Source organism: Martes martes (assembly GCF_963455335.1).
Source record: "Martes martes genome assembly, chromosome: 5".
In the NCBI taxonomy this organism is placed as follows: Eukaryota; Metazoa; Chordata; class Mammalia; order Carnivora; family Mustelidae; genus Martes; species Martes martes.
Window position 1 is genome coordinate 87,131,162 of NC_137892.1, and position 13,410 is coordinate 87,144,571.

General features: G+C 51.8%; 1 protein-coding gene across 1 annotated transcript; it reads left to right on the plus strand.

The window, feature by feature from the left end:
• The first annotated feature begins 1,616 nt into the window (after positions 1-1,616).
• On the plus strand, positions 1,617-12,976 carry SPRY4 (sprouty RTK signaling antagonist 4). The gene is made up of 2 exons (XM_080804432.1): positions 1,617-1,754; positions 10,829-12,976. Exon 2 carries the CDS (start codon positions 10,876-10,878, stop codon positions 11,773-11,775), a length of 900 nt encoding a protein of 299 aa, XP_080660558.1. The 5' UTR covers positions 1,617-1,754; positions 10,829-10,875; the 3' UTR covers positions 11,776-12,976.
• Positions 12,977-13,410: the final 434 nt, after the last annotated feature.

Genomic DNA, 13,410 nt, shown 5'->3' on the forward strand with positions numbered 1-13,410 from the left:
CAGAGCCCCAGCCCCAGCTCCAGCCCAAGGCCAGACCTCAGACCTGGCCTGGGAAGCCTTTCATTGGCTCCTCTGACAACAGCCAAGCCCAGTCCTTCAGGGTATTAAAAAGAAAAAGACAGCTCACAACCTCGACGTCAAGCCAGAACACCAGCAAGACAAACTTAGGGGGGATTCAGGCCCTGGCCTAGCTCTTACTCCGGCATCAAAACCATCCACCTCACCCCACTCTCCGCCCCCCCCCCCCCTTACAGTCTCCTCTGTTCCTGGGCGGAGCTGGGCCTGCTGCTGTTGCGAGGGCTCTGGGCCTTCCCCAAGTCGGGCCTAATGGCGAAGGCCTTTCTTTTCAACAGCCTGGGCTGATGCGATACCCCCACCCCACACAGCATCATTAACTGCAAAGAAAGGATCCTTGGCCGTTTTATTTCCTCCGCGGCTCAAGAACCCTGTTGTTATTTAATCCTATGGCTACTCGAGCAGCATCCTCTGCTCGGCCGGCTCCACCCATCCACCTGGCTAATTCTGGGCTGTTCCCACTTCCCCCCGAGGGTAGCTAGCTGATGGGGGTCAATGGGGATAGACTCCCACTGCACCAAAGGGGCGTGGCCTTCGCTGAGCTGAGGCTCCTCCGGCCCGCGTCCCGTGAGAGCTGGGAAACGCTAAGGTGTGGAGAGGGGAGCAGCTAGTCAGGGCAGCCTGAGGCCGGCAGGCGCAAAGGCACTGAGAATATTACAGTGGGATATGGCGGGGGTGGTGGGTAGGACTTGGCACTGCGAGGCTTGAGCCCGGCCTCTAGCTGCGTAGCCAGCGTTGGCCTGGGGGCAGGGGGTACTGGAGATGGACGAGGCCTCGGCCCTGTCGCTGTCCACACCCAAGAAATGGTGAAGTGGGGGTGGGGTGGTCTGTGCTTACTCAAGGGAAGAATCAGATTCATTCAAGCAACCCCCACAAAGCCCTTCCTTGCTACGGACATTTAACATTTTCTTAATTTTTGCTAAGCGCGGCTTCACGACCCCTCCCCCCAACACCCCTAGGCTAGAGAAAGATAAGGCCCCCTGCAGGGGGTCTTCCCGTCTCCCGCCCCGCCCCCACCCCTGCGGCGGATCGAGATCCCTAGATCTAGGTGAGTCCTCCCCACCCAGCACTCGGCCCAGGATTCAGAGGCCACAGTGCCCCCCAACCCCCAACGACACTGACGGTTCCTGCCCAGGCCCGCAGTGGCGTGAAGGTGGCCTTTACCTCCTCTCGCAGGCTGGGAGGGGGTACAGCCCGCGCAGCTGAGCCAGCTGCAGCAGTCGCCGCCGCCCTCCATTCATTTAAAAAAAAAAAAAAAAGACAACAACAACCTCCACCCCTCTTTGTAAAAGAACGACGGCCTCTGGAGGAGCTACAGTCAGCCCCAGCAATCAGGGGTTAAGTTCTTTTCCGGCCCCCCATTCATAAAAAAAGGAGCGCGGCGCATGCGCGTGCGGGGTCTCTTGTGCCCACCCATTCATAGAATCGCGAACGGGGCGCGTGCGCACTGGAGCTGCCTTCCCTCCCATTCATAAAAAAGCCATTTTCCCAGGCAGTGGTTGCAACACCGCCGCGGAGGCAGCGAGAGGAGCTGACAGCGCGGAGCTGGCGCTGCGGTGCGCAAGGAGTCCTATCGGTTTCTCCCGCCGACGTCTGCGTGAACAGCGGCGTCTGACCCGCCCGGGTTCGGAGATTTACACAAGCGTGGAGCAATGCTTGTGGTTCTGCGGCTCCTCAAAGTAAGTCCCTAGCCGGTTTCGGGATCCGAAAGTGCCCCCTCTGAGTCGCGATACGACTCCCCCTCCGGCTGGGGCAAATGGTGCGCTATTTCTAGGCGCGCCTCAGTGTTCTTCCCTCTCTCCCTGAGCCTCTTCGAGCCGCTGCGGTGTGCCGCAGCTCCCTGACGCCCTCGGCTGGGCCGGCACAGAGCCGGGGGTGTTCACAGCCTGGCACCAGAGTTTCCGACCCCGGGGCACTGTCAAGCCCGGCTTCCCCACTCTGCGACTCAGGAAGCCCCGTGCGTGGCCGGGAGTTTGCTACTGGCCTGGTTTCTTTCCTCCTGCCACCACCCGCCTCGAGCGTTGGAATGGGAGGCTCTGGGCTCGGTCAGGAGCCACCTCTTGGGTCCGGCGGGCGCTCTTGCCCTGGGCGGCTTGCCCACCCCGGGCTCCGTGCCCACGGTGCCAGCTCTGCCCAGATCTCCCCAGCCCACTGCAGCGGCCTATGCTCGACGTAGGTTTTTCTCTTCCCTTCGGAGCCGTGACAGACTGGGTTTTCTACCCTTCTGTCTCCTCCTCGATGGTCAGCACGTAGATGGCCCGGGACTGGACATTTCTGCGTTCTCTCTTTGGCGAGGCGGTTCTTCGCCGTCTGACCTTTGCTCTGCTGCTGCATTTTATGCTGTGGAACTGCCTTGCAGTTGCCTTTCCCTTTCCCGGCCTCTGCAGGGGCAGAGGCCCCTCGGCCTCCTCGTGCCTCCCTTCTCCGGGCACCGAGCTGTGCCGGGCCCCGGGGCCGGGAGGCGCTTGGGCTGTGGTGGGGGCTGAAGGTGCGTTTACATAACGCTGGGCGTGTGGGAGCTGGAGAAAGAGGTTGCATGCGTAGTAGAGATAAGGTTCCCGCTTTCCCTCCTTCTTGGTGGTACCAGGCTTGACATCACCCAGAAGAGAGAAAGATAGAGACGGTACGTTCTGAAAATTCTGAATCTCCAAGGCCACAGGGGCAGGGAAGGGGGGAAAAGGCGGGTTTGGGCAGCCAGGGCAGCTGGAGCTTGGCTTCATCACTGGGGCCAGGGCTGTGCCCAGTTACCCCTCCATGCAGACGATCAAAAAGCATTTAGACAGTAGCTGTTCTTGTGCAAGAAGACGATTTCTCAATTCTCTTTGGGGCTGGGGGTTGTGGGCAGAGAAGGCAAGAGAGGCGAAAATGATTGCATGGCTCGATGGCTGAGTTATGGACGGAGAAGCAAACTGGGCTGGAGGGGCTGGATGGTGGTGATTAGAGGGGAGAGCTGCTGGCTGCCTCATTCACCAGCTGCTGGATGGGCGTCCATATTGCCAAGACTGGGTGAGGGCAGGAGGCTGCGTTCTGGCACATTGAGTCTCTAGGAACCCCCAGGCATGGTTAGCGCTGAAAGAAAAGATGTGGGTTCAGTGGGGTGCCCAGATCCCAGTGGGAAACCCCACTTTTCTGCCTCCAAATCAGTGGCGTGATTCTCTCCAGTTTGGGGAGGGGCAGGAGCAAGTGCATGCCTTTCTGGTTAGCTGACCAAGGCTGTTCAGTCTTTCTGACGAGCCTCTCGGTGATACAAAGCTGGAAGGTGAAGGCCTAGAGCATTTAGGAAATAACAGCCTTATCAATCTCTTAATAAACTCAGTCCGGCCTGTGGCCCTACCCGATATTGCACTGGTGATTTCACAATGTTCAGAGTTTTCTGGATCTTCACATGAATGGAGCATAAAACATCTGATTTGTTCAGTTTTTCATTTCCTTTAGTCTGTGGGTGTGGGGTGGACTAGGAAAGGAAAGACTGCAATTGACCCCTTTAGCTCTCTGTTTCAAGAGAAGGGCTGGAAAGAGGTAGACTTGTCCAGTGTGAAATCTCTTTGCCAGCCCTTGGGAGCGACCTCACTTGCCAGCAGGCTTCAGGCAAATCCATTAATGTGAGCAGTGCACACAATGACCAACTGAGATGCTGCGTTTGGCCAGTACCTGGTGGGAGGCATTTTGATGGCATATTTCCAAAATCTCCATGATGGACAAATTTTGGTCAGTTAGGGTGAGGAAGACTTTCATAAGACATCTCTTAATTTTCCTTTTTTAGATTCTGAACCCAGGAGTCATTCCCCTTTTTGTAGAGTGGAAATCCTCATTCCCACGACCTTTTCTGTATTACCATCATTTTAAAGGACAACATTTCCTTAAAGCTTTGGTTAGGCTTGGTGGGAGGAGACAGAACACATAGCCTAGAATGATTCCTGGCTAAGCAGGACAGAAACTGGGGGCCGGTGATCATTTGGAGCTTACAGAAAAGGTAGAGAGATGAGGCTCTTTGGTATTCCACCCTCTGTCCAGCATATTCTTTACCCCTTCCTCCATCTACATCCCCATCCCCCATTCCCACTCTGGTAAACCCAGAGGTCTGGCTGACTTGAATAACAAATGAAGGCAGCCTTTCAAAGCAAAATTTGAAAGTAAGTGATTTTAAAATAAAGGGAGGAAAAGACACCCATTAACACCTTCAGAAGTGGCCCTTGAGAACACTTTGGGACTTTGCATCCAGTTCCTGATGCTAACCCCTTGGGTGTGACGACATCTAGCCACAAGTGTGGGGGCTCCCCTCCAAGCATTTTTCTTTCCGCAGGCCATCCTCTTGGGTAGGACCCAGATTTTGTTGGGAGGTTTGGAAAGGAGCTCTTTTTCTTTAGTCAGAAGTTGAGTGTTCTTAGAGAGTTAAGGCATTTAATCTGGTTGTGACTCCACAGAGTGCCTGTCACCTTGCTGCTACGGAGCTGGAAGTTCCCTTGTGAGGAAAACTTACAGGAGTCTTACACAAACCTGGATTTAGGCATACAGCTGAAAAATTTGGATTTGGGATGTAGATACAAAAGTGTTCTTAAGGAAAGGGGGAATGGCAAAAGTGGAAAGGTTCCATCTCATGGCAAACCTGGATCTCCTGGATAGAAGGGAAAGCAGTGACCCATTGGAATATATTTTTGGTCTTTCAAAAGAGCCAGAGGAAGAAGGGGATGAAGAGCAGCATACAGAAAACTGTATTACTCCTTTCAGACCAAGCTAGGGGCCAGGTCAGAGAAGGTGAATAGCTAAGAAACCTGCTAAGCTTGAGCTTTAGTCTCTCCCATCTGTACACTCAGGGAGGGACAGAGGGAAGAAACTTCCCAAGGGGGCTGTAGTGGTCTCTGCTGGGCACATACGAGGAGCTGGTTGTAAGGGAGCCACTTCTTACACAGAAGGTGTGGAGTGTTGCATGAAGTTAGAGGCAGGGTATTCTTGGCTCTCAGGGATCTGGGGCCACCCTGCAGATCCGGACAGCTGACAAGGCTGGGGATGTATCCGGGACATGTGGTTGGGTTTAAGAGGCTACACCATTCAGCTGTGATCATGATTGTTCTTTCCAAGGACAGTCAGTGGAGGAAGCAAGGGCACTGGGGAGGGAGCACAGATGTGCTGGATCTAGTGGAGAAGGGAAGAGGCCCTTCTGGGGCAGGTGGCCATTTGCAGAGAGTGGTTTCCCTTTTCCAGTAGTCTTTCTTTTTCTGGTTGGGAGAAGTGGGGAGTCATCTCCTGCCCCATCCCAGGAGGAAACTAAAATCTGTTTTAATCAGGAATCTATTATTAGAATCTTTTCTTAGAAATCTCTGGTGGAGGGTGGTAAGATAAATTGTCGTCTTGTCAGTGAGAGGGGGGCCTCCCTTGGGGTATAGGTTTCTGTTCCCCTCCAAACTTTGATATGGGCCAGGAATTCTTCTAGCCCCATTTTTTTCTCTCCCTTGACTTCTAGTATCTCTTTAAGGGGATCTGAGCAGATAACCAATGAAACCAACATTTAAAGCCAGTTAGAATAGCCCAGAGCAAGTACAGCAAGGCACCCCCCCCCAACTAATCCTTGTGCTGGGACTCTGGCGTGGCTCAACTGAACGGCTAGCTGGTAGTGGGACAAAAGGATGAAAAGCAGCTGTTTTCTTTTGTGATTATGGCCAGAGGTGAGCTCCTTATGCTGGTGCTGGAGAGGGGTGGGTGAGCTGCAAGGATTCTCAGACAAATCCAGCTGTGCCAGTGCTTTGTTCTCCCACAGGGGCTGTTCTCTGCATCTCAGAGATGCAGAGATGGTCTTCCTCAGTGGGGTGTAGGGAAGGCTGGTCCTTGGTTTTCCTCTCCACTCCCCCCAACCCCGCCAAACACCTTTTAAAGTCTTTTTGAAGCAATAAGTCATTATTTGGTTGGAATTTAATTAACTAAACTGTGATGCTGTCACAAAGAACCAAGCAGCAATGCTGGGTGGGATTCCCGGCAGCCTAGAGACCTTTTCTTCTGAACTGATAAAGAGTTAAGCAACCTTCGCTGGGAGGACCTGCCGAGACTGAATGGAGCAGTACAGAAATGGCCCATTCATTCAGAGCCTCTTGCCAGTCTGTCATGTGCTGACCTATAGTTTTGAAAGCACAGCTGTCAGTATTTCCCAACTCCTCTTCCCAGGGGAAGTCAAGGGGAAGGGGTGGGTGGGTGACATGGACCTTTAACATACCCCTTGATTCTTTTCAGCCAGCCTGCCTGTGCATCCTGACACTCAGCCCATCCCACAGGTACATATGCTACAGACTGCCAAGTGGCAAAGACAGGACTGTGTGGTCTGTGCTTTGCAATATCCTGCTGATTCAGTAATTCTAGGACCGGCTTCTGGCTTCCTCTTACTCAGGCCCCTCCCTCCCTTCCCCACAGATCTGGAACAGAAAGCCCCATCTGAGAATGTGTCCTAGGGATCCTTAAGTTCAGCTCTGTAGAAGAGGGGAGAGGGAATTCCTTCCCATGCCAGGGCTTCCTTTTAGACTCTGCTTTGTGATGAGATCCTACAAGTGACACTTTAAAAAAACTAAAACGAACATGCTTAGTGAAGCAGTGGTGTATGAGGTGACAGAAGGGATGGTAAAGAAAACTGAATTGGAAACTTGAACTCTGGGCCTTCCTGTAATGACAGATTTCACACACACACACACACACACACCCCAACAGCACAGTGAGAATTCCCTTCACAGGGGGCCAGTCTGACGTAACCCCTGTCTGCCTGCTTCATTTCCCTGCTGGTTTGGTTAAGAGCCCCGTGAATGGCCTGATGAGGCTCCCTGAGGGCTGGTGGCAGACTGGGGAGACTAGTAGAGTCCATGGTTGTGAAAGTGATCAGTGCTTTCCTGCCTTTACATGAATACCCAGATGTTACTGTAAGTCAGGGGTGTGGGGCTGAGGCAACAGGCTCTGGAGCCTTTGCTGTCTAGATTCAAATGGTGCCCCAATAACTTACTAACATTACTAGCATTATGACCCTTTGTTCTTCATTTCTTCCTTGCAGAATGGGTGTTATTCTCCAAAGTGATGGTATAAGGATTAAATGAGAAAATCACTGACAGCTTAGCACAGAAGCCTGACTCGAAGATAGGTTTCATAAATATTAGCTCCTTCCACAATTATTATTACTTAGTATGAGAAGGTGGGAGTGGAGGCAAAAGTTTCCTTTCCTCATGCTAATCCATAATAATGCCACCTAAAAACTCCATAGAGGTGCTTCTCTAAGTGGAGTGCTGGCTTTGTTTCTCTGTCCACAGTCTTCCAAATTGACCATCAGTCTTCCAAAGAGCCTAAATGAGGCAAAGCCTCCTCTCTCCTCTATTTATATTATAAATCTCTTCCTTCCTTGCAGGGGAAGCAGAGAGTACATATTAAACTGCACTTAAGTTCCTCAGCATTGCTTAGGCTAGAGGCTGGGTGTGTCCCAGTGAGTAGAGATTGATCTTGTAAACCAACTGAGGGTTGGGGTTTTTTGTGTTTTTTGGGTTTTGTTTCGTTTTGTTTTGTTTTTTTGAGGCTTCATTTAGCCTTGCTGAGGGGGTTATCAAACAGGCTGCTCAGGAAGTAGTGGAAGTCCATGCTAATGGGGAGGTAAGGCAATGGGGCTGGGGGAGGGTTTTGAGCACTGCAACTGTGAGCCAGCCGCTGGTTTTTGCTGAGCTAGTGGCCGGAAGGAATCCAACATCAGGGTTATGATAGGGAAGATGCATTTTGGAATATGCCTGCTGGAGCTGTCTTGGATGTTGCGTGTCCCAAGAGAGCTGAGTCATCATGGACCAAGCTCCCACCCCCATGTCTGGCCCCAACAGCAAGCCCAGATGTTGACAGCTAACATCCCATTGCCCACAGGCGCTGCGCCCACCCTGGCATCCTGGTGGGACTTTTCCATTAATGTGCCTTCTGATTCCAGGGCCTATTAAAATCCTTGAGCATTGCCCATGCCTTTTGTTTTAGCCATAAGAAAATATGGCTGTTTTTAAGAATCCCAAGAATAGAACTGGGGGAAGAAGAGTGTGTAATTTTCTTCTTTCCCCTTATTTTTCCAACAGCATGGCAAGTCCCAGTCCTAGTCCTAAGAGACAAAACCCCAACTAAGAGACAAAACCCCAACTACATGGGGCAAAATGGCCTTCAAACTGCCACTGGCAGTTTTGTTGGCAAGACCCTGAGCATTCATGACCCAAGCTTCTGGAATAAGGGAATCACACTGTCTTTGTCCGGGTTGGGGGTTCAGGCTGAGGCACCTCTTGGCTGGCACCTGAGAGTCTCATCCTATGCCTCCATCAACATTTTCCTTTCTTGTGCCCAGTCACATGTTTTCCTCCAGGTAAAGTACCCCATGATGGGGACCTGGGGTTCCTAACGCTCGTCTGTTGACCCTAAACCCATTTGCAGAAGCAAGGTTTTGGAGCCCCTCCAAAAGAGTAAGTGGGCTAAGGTAGCATTCCCTAAAGTTCTGCCCCACTGTATCCTGGATCCCTGGAAAAACTCTCTGTAGATGCATATTTGACATCACCCCCATCTAGCCCTGACCACAGGGTCCCTCCCTATAGGAGGCTGCCTTGGTAAGTGATCATTCTTGGTGGTGGAAGTGCTACACACTTCAGGCTAGTAACTCTGCTGCAGGGGAAGTCTCCCATTTTAAGATGATGCTCTCCTTGCTTCTGGAGGGAATGTGGAGACAGGAGGCAGGTGTTGCCATTAGGCAGACTTCTCCCATGTGAGACAAACTGCACAGAAGTCCTAGCATCTTTTAAGTAGGTAGAGCCATGGGAGCAAAGCCAATAATACATGCCCTATGCAAATGGGAAATAGCAGCTGACTGAGCACTGAGCCTTATGGAAGACTTGATGAGAAGAGAACACAGGATGAGAACCTTGTGAATAAAGTTCCCTTTTCTCCCCTTTGTGAACTTTTCATCTAGAGCTAGCTCGCTCTTTTAGACAGGTCAGAAAGCATCTGGAGAAGCCCTTCCCCCAACAATTTCAACATTTTTGATCAAATACCGTTTCCAAGTTGGGGGGTATAAAACTGAGTTGCTCTGAATGCTTTTTCTACCCACAACCTCATTCCTCAGTGTAGACATTGATAAGTATGGATGAGTCACCTGGGGCAGGGTGTCATTCCCCTATGATTGGAGTACTGGGATAGGCCAACTGTGTACCCAGTCTGGAGGGGCAAGGGGTTAACTGGAAATGGAAACCTATCAGCGCCCCCCCACCCCAACTCTTAGCATTACTCTGAGGCCACATGAACCTGACAGCAGAGATGCAGGGGCCGTTCCCCTAATGAGAACATCATTAGTATCATGAAAAGGCATTCATCCAACTCTGCCCGGTAACATTAATTCAGTGGTCTGTTCCTTTTTTCAATACCATTATCTTTCCCTTCTATCCGCATCTTGTTCTGTCTCACACCCCCACCCTCTAGTGGACTCTTCCCAGAGTCTAATCTTTCTCTTGGATTCCAAATTGTGTCCCCTTGGGCAGAGGTCTTGGCCTTCTGCTGCTATTTCTTTAAATTGATCTCCAGCCGAATTCCGAATGTAAAGGTCAGCAGGCGAGGAAATGGCACTTCTAATAGAAAACAATGTGCACTTTCTAAATTTGAACCAAGTCGTTTCCGCTCTTTGATTTAAGTGACTTCCTGGGGTTCCGTGTCAGGCACTGCAGTTGAATCTCTGGCGGGATTCCAACTTAAAATTGCACTCTCTCGGTGAAATTAGAAACTGATCCAGAGTTGGCTTAGCTATTCTAGTAAATAGCATTTAGGCTGAATGTTCAGCTCAGCACTTGGAAATGGGTGATGTGAGTGCCCCTCGAGAGGATTTCCCATCCAAGTTGTCAGAAGTGCACCTAGCCAGACGTTATTAGCCACTGGAGGTTGCTGCTCTTAGAAGCGGTGGTTATAAGTTAATATCCTGGATGTAGAGGCATCACATACAGCCCTTCCTTGTCTTGTGACTATGTGAAATAAAGCCTTTTGTTTATCTAGCTGATACACTCCATGGGAGCTCACAGGGGCTATCTGTCATGGTCACTACATCCTCAGCACAATGCCTGGCACAGAGTCCTTTGGGTGTTTAGGAAATCTAAGCTGATGCTCTCTGGAATAGTGATACATTACTGGTAGGCAAGATGCTAGGTAGTGGATAGCATTTTCTCATTTAATCCTCACAAGAACCCATTTTAGAGATGAAAAAACTAAGGCATAAAGGTAACAGAACCTAATTTACAGCAACATTGCTAGGGAGGGGGGTGAGAATTCAAACTTGGATCTGTTTGCAGAGCCTGTATTTACAACCACTGGGCTACCTAAACTTAAAAATAGGGCATATTTTGCAGCCGTTGCAAGAATGGGTTTGGTTGGGCTAGGTTTGAACTCCTGCTGAGTTCTGTTGATAATTTTGTGTGCCTTTGGACAGGTTACTTTGAACATTAGTTTTCTGTAACTACAGAAGGGGTAGTAGTAGTGAAGAGTCAATGACACATTATACATGGAGCTTACCAGAGCGTATGGCTCATTAAGTGCTGAGTAAGTGTTGCTTCTCTCTCTCACTATTGTTATTATTAATCATCTTAAGCCTCAGTGCTGGAGAATCCACTGAGAATCCAGTTCCCATTTCATTTGTACTCCCAAGGACCTTAAGGGATGGGGGTGGGGGTGTTAACAGGCCAAGTACTGATGCCTGGAATCCACTCTCTCTTCCTTTTCCCCACCTCCCCCTACCCAGGGCCCCTAGAAGCTTGTTCCTCTGCACAGTCCAGGACCTCCAGCCTAATGGAGCCCCCGATCCCACAGAGCGTCCCCTTGACTCCCAGCTCAGTCATGGTCCAGCCCCTACTTGACAGCCGTATGCCCCACAACCGCCTCCAACACCCACTCACCATCCTCCCCATCGACCAAATGAAGACCAGCCATGTGGAGAATGACTACATAGACAATCCTGGCCTGGTGCCCCCTATTGGCCCTAAGCGGACCCGGGGTGGGCCCCCAGAGTTGGCCCCAACACCTGCCCGCTGTGACCAGGATGTCACCCACCACTGGATCTCCTTCAGCGGGCGCCCCAGCTCCGTGAGCAGCAGCAGCAGCACGTCCTCTGACCAGCGGCTCTTAGACCACATGGCACCACCGCCCGTGGCTGATCAGGCTTCCCCGAGGGCAGTTCGCATCCAGCCCAAGGTGGTCCACTGCAAACCACTGGACCTCAAGGGCCTGGCAGTGCCCCCCGAACTGGACAAGCATTTCTTGCTGTGCGAGGCCTGTGGGAAGTGTAAGTGCAAGGAGTGTGCATCCCCTCGGACACTGCCCTCCTGCTGGGTCTGCAACCAGGAATGCCTGTGCTCCGCCCAGACCCTGGTCAACTATGGCACCTGCATGTGCCTGGTGCAAGGCGTCTTCTACCACTGCACCAACGAGGACGATGAGGGCTCCTGCGCCGACCACCCCTGCTCCTGTTCCCGTTCCAACTGCTGCGCCCGCTGGTCCTTCATGGGGGCCCTCTCCCTGGTGCTGCCGTGCCTGCTCTGCTATCTGCCCGCCACCGGCTGCGTGAAGCTGGCCCAGCGCGGCTATGACCGCCTGCGCCGCCCTGGTTGCCGCTGCAAGCATACGAACAGCGTCATCTGCAAGGCAGCCACCGGGGATGCCAAGGCCAACAGACCCGACAAGCCCTTCTGACGCTTCCGGTCGAAGTCCCCACGCTGCCCCTGAAAACCTGGTTCCCTTCTGACACCTGAGAAGACCACAGCGAGGCCAGAGGCTTTAGTGTCCTGAGGCTGACCTTGCTGGTCTGCCCACTCCCCACCCTCAGCTTCTGAAGATATGGAGACCACCACTGCCCACCCTCTCTTTCCCGAAAGGATGAAGAAGCACTTTGGGTTGTTGTTTTTTGTTCTTTTGGTGTTGTTTTGTTTTTTTTTCCCAGGGTCCTGGAACTCTGGCAGACAGTGGCAGGGGTGTGGTGTGATGGGGATTGGGGAGGGTTCCTTTTCAGAAGACGGAACACAGATGTGGACACATCCGGAAGTTGCAGCTGCTTGAATGCCTTCCCAGTCCCTCCTTCCCCCTCTCTCCCCACTCTTCCATTCTCTGGCTGCTGGGGAGGAATCGTTAACTGAGTGACCAGGACCTCTGAAGAAGACGCTTGGAACCCTGATGTCCGTACTTCTCTCTCTGCCAACCCCAGGTTGCCCCAACACCCTGGGGAAGGTGAAGACCCTGGCAATCCCTGTTGTATATACTTGGGACCCCCTTAAGAGCAGAGGCTCATTCCCCACTCTGCCTCCCTAGAGCCGCAGATGGATTTAGGAGCCACTACAGAGCGCATTTCTCCCTTCCAGCTTCATCATCACTAACTGTCAGGGGTGTTTGCTCATAACACCATCCTCCGGTTCTTACCGAGTCACAGACTCACCTGCCACTATGAGTCCCGAGTTCTCTCTGCCCAGATCCTTTCCAGAAATTTTTATGGGCAGAGAAAGCCGGGGCGGCACATGCGAGACCAAATATAATTTTGCCAATGAGTCTGAGGCTGTGGTCTCTGGATCCAGTCATTACGTTTTTTTAGAACAATTAAACCAGATGCTGTAATGGTGTTTAAAAAAATAATAATAATGAAACACTTGCTTCCTTTTGGGCCACCCCCAGGAAGGGCTGATTTCAAAATCTGGGGGGCGAGCAACCTCAAGGAACACAATCCCCCTTCCCACCAAGAAGAGGATTTTAAGAGCAAAGAAGAGAGGCAGCACCTCCCATTGGCAGAGTGACAGTAGAGCCGAGCTGGGTGTGGGTTCCTTCTCTTGTGATTCTGCTGCTTGCTGTCATAGCCTTTTGTGTACAGTGATGTGTCTGTATCTTTAATGTAAATAGACAGATGATGAAAAAAAAAAAGTCTATTTTAGTGTTAGGAGGCCCTGGTGGAGGAGTAAGAGCAAGGGGGGTGGGGATTCTCCAGGGGCTTCTTGGGATTGAGCCCTATTTCCCTGTGTGGCCACACTACCCCCTCCCAACAGTCCCCAAAGACGTAGCAACTCACTCTCTCAAGGTGCTAAAGGACTCGAAGTGCAGCACGTCCAGTGGGTAGGTACTTGTTGCATGCAAAAGCTATATTGTGTGTGGTCCTCCCCCCCTCCCCCAGCTGTTGTGCAGGGGTTTTTGCTTCGTGTGATATTCTGTGTGTCGTCCCACCCCCATGACAGGACATGGCCTGGGTCAGAAAAGCTACCCCAGGTGAAACCAGAAGTGCAGCAGGCAGACCTTTGTAGCATTTCCAGTTCGTGCTATAGGAGAGAACCGCCTCCAGGAAGGAGGCAA